A 7,300-nucleotide genomic window follows, 5' to 3' on the forward strand; every position below is an offset into this window, starting at 1 on the left:
ATACACAGACCATGTTGGCTGGTGGGCAGCAGTCAGATGGTGCTCCACAGGGGGAGGTTGTTTTTACAGACAATATGCAACAAGACATCAGGCCAGACAGCAATAGTAAGAAATCCCTGGGGTCTGAGTGTGTCCTGGAGCAGGCAGTTAGGGAGGGCTGGACCCTCCAGACTGTAGGCATGCTCACATTTGCAGAACTCTTTGTCATGGTGAGTAGTCCTGAAAACTGTCAACTCTTTTTTAAATATAGAATACAACACGTTGTATCCTACATCACCCAAGGTTCCAGCCCAACCACAGGTCGGATCACCTGAAGGCTGGAAGGCTGGGACCAAGGGTGATGCAGATCTACATGTATAATACACCGTGTTGTCATACCCACCTGAGAAAACACATTTCAATGCAAAATGTGCCAACAATTGCTGTCCCTTGACAAAAACAACAGTCTAAAAGCAGTATTCACATTTTAGAAAGAAGCTTACACTAGACGCGTTCGAATTATTCTATTTATAATAGTATCATTGAACACTTGAAGCCTGTCTTATGATCAAATAGAACTCTGCACTGCTAGTCATCACATGAGCAGAAACACCCGTTATCACAGCCCAGGTTTGAAATAAATATTCTTTTGACCTGACCACAGACAGAACTAGAGTTCCACGATATCATACCTACGCCAAATAATGTAAATCTTGATGATCATATTCTCCACCAAAAGACAGTCTTATCCAAACAAAGAATGCCATTCTAGCATTTCCTCACAATTTATGTAAATTAGGTCCCTCTTTGAATAAGTTATGTTTAATGATGTTCACCTTCACTTAACTTTCAAATTTCTTCAGTATAAAAGTACAGGCAGCTACCATTGCTGAATTACAACATTTTCTCATTAATTATGCAAATTAAGTCTTGATTTACATAATCAATATCTGCCTGTGTTTCTCTCGTTCTCAATTACATACATTTGTACATGTATGCCACAAGCTTAAATAATCGTATCATGTAATGCAACTGACTTATAGAATTTCTTCATAAATTATGCAAATTACATCTATATTTGCATAATTATCACATAATTATGTCAAGCATCACCTAAGCTACCTACATACCAAAAATCATTACGATCTGTCAATCGGTTCTTGAGATATCCCCTTATCATTAAACGAACGCCCCTGCAGTTCCAGAGCAAGCTGCTATGTGGCCAAACTTACGCCACTTCTTTCCCAGTACAAGAGCTACACACTACATATCATCCAAGCATGTCTAAGTCATGAGATATCAAAACCAGAAGTTCAGCTGCTGTACCATAACAAGCCGCCAGGGGGCCCATCTAAATTCCAGATCTCATCAAGGCCTACCCACCTATCATATAGCAAATCAATCCATGTAAGCCTTCTTAAGTTATCGTGTTTACAGACAGACACTGAAAACAGAACCTTCTTGGCGAAGGTATTTTTAGTAACTAGTCATGTCAGCATGGTTCTAAGTTCTGAACTCCATTCTACTTTTCCAGTTGGGGAAGCCATCGAAGCTGCAACTAGAATATGACTGGGTACAGGAGAAGGTACGTAGCTCTTGTAAAATATTGTTAGCTTTTTGTATTGACAAAGACTATTCTGATATCCTCTAAAGTCCCCAAGATGTGAAAGCTGCATTATGTTAACATTAGGACAATACAAAAAGTCAATTTTCTGGTCATTTCTTTGCAAATTAAGTGTCAGTCAGAAAGTGGAGGTGCCAAAATATGACACCTTACAAGTATGTTCAAATGCTTGAAAGACAGCTGTCAGCCATGTTTGTTTACATTCTGGTAGTTAGTGATAGTACCACAAACTGAGTGTGCCTAGTGTGGGCAGTAGTGCCTGCCAGAAATGTCAGAAATTCGACATGAATGCAAAAATTCCTGAAAAAAGGAAGTACAATACAATCACACAAATATTTAAAAAACTTAACATAGAATATGAAATTTTCAAGCAACATTTTTGAAGCAACAAGAGAAATTGGTGATTTTATAGGGTTTTTTATTGTTTTTTTCATATATTGTTATGTATATATGTTGGTGATAAAATTGATATGTTAGAATTAGTGTGCGCAGTTGGTGTTAGTGATATTATTTATAATAATGTGTGAGGAACATGTATTTTTCCTAATTTGTCATCGAGCTGCGAACTTTATAGGCCCATTATGTAGTTTTTGCTTGCGCAAATAATTCAAATATTCTGAATCTAACAAATCTGAGTTTCATGTCATTTACTATTATACGTCGATGAAGGTTAGACATCCAGGTAATACGATATGCCAAAAAACAGTTACTCAAGCAACTGGATATGATTTTGAAAACGTCAGACGTTTCAGCTAGTATCCACTAGCTTTCGTCAGTGACTGAGAGACCAGAGGGGAAAGCAGGTTTATATACACAACCTGTTGATTGATATGCAAATAAAGTGAAGACAAATTTTTGGAAGTCGAAAAAGGAACAAAAGTCAGACAAGTCCACGGATGTCTTAGACCGCGAAACACGCTGGTGGGAACGGGGTGTTAAAGAGGCCATATATGAAAGAATGTACAACCCCACCCTCAACAGGGAAGGGGGGCTACGGGTCGATCTTTCCGGCACTTGGGATTTGGCACTCCCAACCCCGAGGACAGACAACACTTAAGCTCCTGTCCTGTATAACAGGAGCTTTCAGACTAATTTGCATCTTCTTGTCTTGACTTGTCTGACTTTTGTTCCTTTTTCGACTTCCAAAAATTGTCTTCACTTTATTTGCATATCAATCAACAGGTTGTGTATATAAAACCTGCTTTCCCCTCTGGTCTCTCAGTCACTGACGAAAGCTAGTGGATACTAGCTGAAACGTCTGACGTTTTCAAAATCATATCCAGTTGCTTGAGTAACTGTTTTTTGGCATTTACTATTACTTTTCAACACATTTACGTCATCATTTTGCGTCCAGAAGCCATTCAGTAATTTCGGCACTCAAATTAATACAGATACAAATTTAAAAAAACAATCCACATCAACTGGGCCCCTATAGCATATCATAAACTGAAACTGGGCTTGTTCACTTTGCACTCTGGATGGTGGGAGTGATCCCCTGAACTGCATTGTATCTGTCTAGACTTACAAGGTAACAAGGTAAATACTTTCCTATTGTTATTATGAAATATTATATGTCATCACCAGCATAAGTATACAAATAAACATTGATCATCAGTCATCAGCTTCATTGCATCTGAACACTGGTAATTGTATATCGTTATTACAAAGTCTAATATCTTACAATGTAATATGTGCATCACTGGCAGTATACATTTTGTACATGTACTGTGTAACCTGTTAAGTCTAGACAGATCAAGGAGGTTTAAAATCCATAGGAGACAGGACAGGATTACTGCCCTTTCAACGATGTTCACCTCAGGTGTGAAGATTCAACTTCACGTTGACGTGTCCCAATTTGAATAATGTGCACAGGCTGGGCCCATTGTTTTTGGTCAGAGAACTGTGGTGAATACGTTTATAACTGGAAGCTAGATATTTAAACTCCATGCTGGAAATTTAATGAATGGCAGAATTCCTAGATTGTGCCTGGTCTGTCAGTTTCAAGATGGCTCGCCCAGGAAATGACAGCGTTGAGTGGGATGGTTTTGAGTTCAGCCATTTCAGTGATTTTGAGCCTCATTTTCAGGAGACTGAAGAAAACTATCGGTAGTATTTTTCCTATCATCGAGAGCGGTTGCAAGAATCTCTCGTTGTGGGATCCATAGGAGAAGTGACCAGCCTTCCGAAATCAGAGGCCACAGAAAATTCTTCAATCACACTTCAAGATGAAAGAATTTTTCACACAAGACATCTGACATAGCTATATTAGTATATATTCATCAAGCTTGGGTGGTACTCAGCGGTCGCCGGCTTGCATCGGGGCACATGACGTCACGATTGGGCTCATCTGTTTGGTTCCCCAAAGATTTTTGCGGGAAAGCCGGAACCTAACATCGGGATCAATCAAGCACTGCCGAAGGGCGGAGGGTTTATGGAAAAAGGAGTCCAGTCCGATTGGCGGAAAAAGCAGTCCAGTCCAATTTTGGTTTCTACGAAATTTTACGAAAGACCATAGGCACAATTTTTTCTTGTGTGTGTACTTCTAGTTTCTATCGGTACCTCGCGTTTCTGTGAGTACTTAGAGTTTCTATGGGTACTTAGAGTTTCTATGACTATTTAGAGTTTGTATGGGAACTTGAATTAGCATATATGACTGACTATATGCCGCCTTAACCCGTAATTCAGGCAGCCTTGGGTGAGGAATAGCGGACAACTGATTTACACCTCTTGGGACCGCCGAAAAGTAGTTTCTATACATACAGGTCACCTATCCACAATAAACAAAAGTTAATTATTAAGGGATTCTTTCTTACAATTGTACTTCCGGTACTTACATGCTTGTCGGTGTAATGCAAAGTCTGCTATACGTGGCTTTAGCAGGGGCCGGCTGGATGTTGGGCAGCTGGCAACCATAAAGCGATTTAATCAGGCTACTTGCAAGCAGGATCGGCCCTGGAAATCTCGTCAGTTGACCGCTTCATCTTTTGACTAATTATTGTTATATGTAAGTAATAATCCGGAGGCATGATGATGATGATATGTAAGTTACAAACTGTAAGTTCCCATGTAAACTCTAAGTACTCATAGAAACTCTAAGTTCCCTTACAAACTCTAAGTACTCATAGAAACTCTAAGTACCCATAGAAACTCGAAGTACTCATAGAAACTTGAAGTACTCATAGAAACTCGAAGTACCCATAGAAACTAGAAGTACACACCCAAGAAAAAATTGTGCCTATGGTCTTTCGTAAAATTTCGTAGAAACCACCGGACTGCTTTTTCCACCCCAAAATTGGACTGGACTGCTTTTTCCGCCAATCGGACTGGACTCCTTTTTCCATAAATCCAAGGGCGGAAACACTAGATCACCGTGGGAACTGGCGGGTCTGAACAATAGGCATAGCGGGGTGGTACATATAATAGCGTTCTGTCTCCTCTTGTATTCAACCTCCTTGGACAGATATAGCACAGTTCAGTACATCACTCCAGAGTCCTACCTCCCCTGAGTGTATAGTGAACGAGCCCAGGAATGTAGGTCATCCCCCAGCAAGGTTTTCCCAGGGGTTTCCAGGAATTTGGACTGTGTAGGACTGTGGGCATAGATGTGTCACCAAAATTCCAGACATGCCTGTGGACATTCCATGCCTGTGGAAAAAATTCCTGTACAATTCCTAGAATTCTTGCAAACTGCACACAATACTGTATCATTAGGCTCGACCATGAGGTGTCGCCAAAAAAAGCCTGACAGTGAGTGAGTGAATAGGTAAAAGGGATGTGATACCGGTAGTTTAGATGTTGCCCTGCTCCTTTGAAGGAATGTTAACTAACATGTTTTCTTATTATTTTAGATTGTTGATGTTGAACATGTGAGTGCTGTATGGAAGATCATCCGACTAGCAGCTTTTGAACTAGACCTTCTCAGTAACAAACAGGTAACAGATTTCTTGTGTATTCCTTAGATTGTTACTGGAAAAACCCAAACCAGATAAAGTAATACTTGGTCTTAAAGTAAGATTGATTAATTAGCAGCACAAGAGCTATCTTCCGTGCAAAATTTGTGATGCTAGCATGTCTAGATATGAGATATCAAAACTGAAAGTTCTGCTGCAGTACCAAGGAAAGCCACCAGGGGCTCAAAATCTGGTAACCGACCTATGTTTCGAAATCCCTTTGTTCCGAAATCCCTATGTTCCGAAATCCCTATGTTCCGAAATCCCTATGTTCCGAAATCTTACGCTGCGTCGTCATATACAGCTCCGTGGCTAAGATACAGATGTCAAACGACCTGTCTTTGCCGACCAGTTGCCGTCGGTTTTTTTCTGGGTCCCGATTTTCCCCGTAGACGTACAACGTGCTCAGGGCACAGCAGGGCTTTAGCCAGCTCGAAATTTTTTACCGTCAACCCCAGGTCAACCCAATTCGCGAAAAAAAAAAATTACCGTCAACGCGAAAAAAAAGTTCCGTCAATGATTACTTAAACAGAATGTCTGCCTTTCACGATCCGGTCCCGCACACTTCATGCATTCAGTGTTCTAAATACCCGTCAAGATTGCAGAAAAAAAAATTACACAATCTGCAATTTTGCAGAAAGGAAAAAATAATCTACAGTTCTCATAAGGAGACAACACGCAATGAATAATCCGCTATTCCCTTTGTTTTGACCCGCTCAAATCCCGCCGCGATTCAAGCCGCGCGGATTCCCCAGCCAGCTTCGCCATGCAAATGAACCTAGTCATGACGTCACAGCCTCCGATTTCCACCGAGCCGGCCCCGAGCGCTGACCGACAGCGAGCGATGTGGCACAGATCTCCGACGATTTCCTTATTTAGAGCATTCGGAAGACTTCGGGTAGCAAACAAAATGGCCGACATGTACATGATTTTACGAGTAGCTTCGCTTCTCAAGTTCTCAACTGAAATGAGGAAGTTTAACCTCCATTGCAGACTTTAGCGGCCATGAAGTTGATTTGGGGAAGCGCTGAGACGCGATTTCGCTACGACATAGGGGATTTTGCCGCGGAGGGAGTTACGAACGCTGGCAAAAACTCGCGTGTTAGCGATCCTCAGAAAATCTTTATGCTGCCGCTTAAGTTAAGTCTTCGAAGGAGGTCTGACGAAGTTTTATAATAAGGCCACTTGAACATAGGGATTTCGGAACATAGGGATTTCGGAACTTAGGGATTTCGGAACTTAGGGATTTCGGAGCATAGGTATGTAACCCAAAATCTAATCATTTCTACCCACCTACCAAGTTCCATGACAATCCATCCATAACTTCTTGGGTTATGCTGTTCACAGACAAACAAATGGACAAACGCTACTGAAAACAAAACTTTCTTGGCAAAGGTAATAAAAATCCACATACACCTCAGGGTTGGACAAGTTAGATTGCCCGATTGCCCCGGGCAAGTAAAAGTACCAGTTGTAAGTACATGTACATCAAAGCACATGTCCCCCTGAACTTGCCTGACCGGGCAAAATTTGGTAAGAATGTTCATATTAATGCCAGTCATAATCACGTTCATTTGTCAAAAAACCCATTAGAAGTCCCTAGATACCATTATCTCGGGAAAAAAGAGCCCCGGGCAGTACCGCCAGTTATCACATGGGCCGGAACACCTATATCCAACGTTATCGCATTATATATATACCTGTATATCCAGTACATGGACCAGGTGCAGGTTAGGTGCAGACAGAT

At 41.1% G+C, this 7,300-nt stretch overlaps 1 protein-coding gene across 1 annotated transcript; it reads left to right on the forward strand.

The window, feature by feature from the left end:
* The first annotated feature begins 11 nt into the window (after positions 1–11).
* LOC109467646 (protein cramped-like) lies at positions 12–5,562 on the forward strand. Its single transcript, XM_019765683.1, has 3 exons — positions 12–209; positions 1,514–1,564; positions 5,452–5,562. The coding sequence occupies exons 1-3, from the start codon at positions 12–14 to the stop codon at positions 5,560–5,562; spliced, it is 360 nt and encodes a 119-aa protein (XP_019621242.1).
* Positions 5,563–7,300: the final 1,738 nt, after the last annotated feature.

This window comes from Branchiostoma belcheri, unplaced genomic scaffold, assembly GCF_001625305.1.
Source record: "Branchiostoma belcheri isolate BF01 breed outbred unplaced genomic scaffold, Haploidv18h27 scaffold186, whole genome shotgun sequence".
NCBI lineage: Eukaryota > Metazoa > Chordata > Leptocardii > Amphioxiformes > Branchiostomatidae > Branchiostoma > Branchiostoma belcheri.

Bases quoted from the DNA above. Each gene is read 5' to 3' on its own strand.
- LOC109467646 (XM_019765683.1), top strand. From the start codon at position 12: ATGTTGGCTGGTGGGCAGCAGTCAGATGGTGCTCCACAGGGGGAGGTT. The intron at 210-1,513 runs GTGAGTAGTCCT...CTACTTTTCCAG, and splicing joins TTGCAGAACTCTTTGTCATG to TTGGGGAAGCCATCGAAGCT. The intron at 1,565-5,451 runs GTACGTAGCTCT...TTATTATTTTAG, and splicing joins ATGACTGGGTACAGGAGAAG to ATTGTTGATGTTGAACATGT.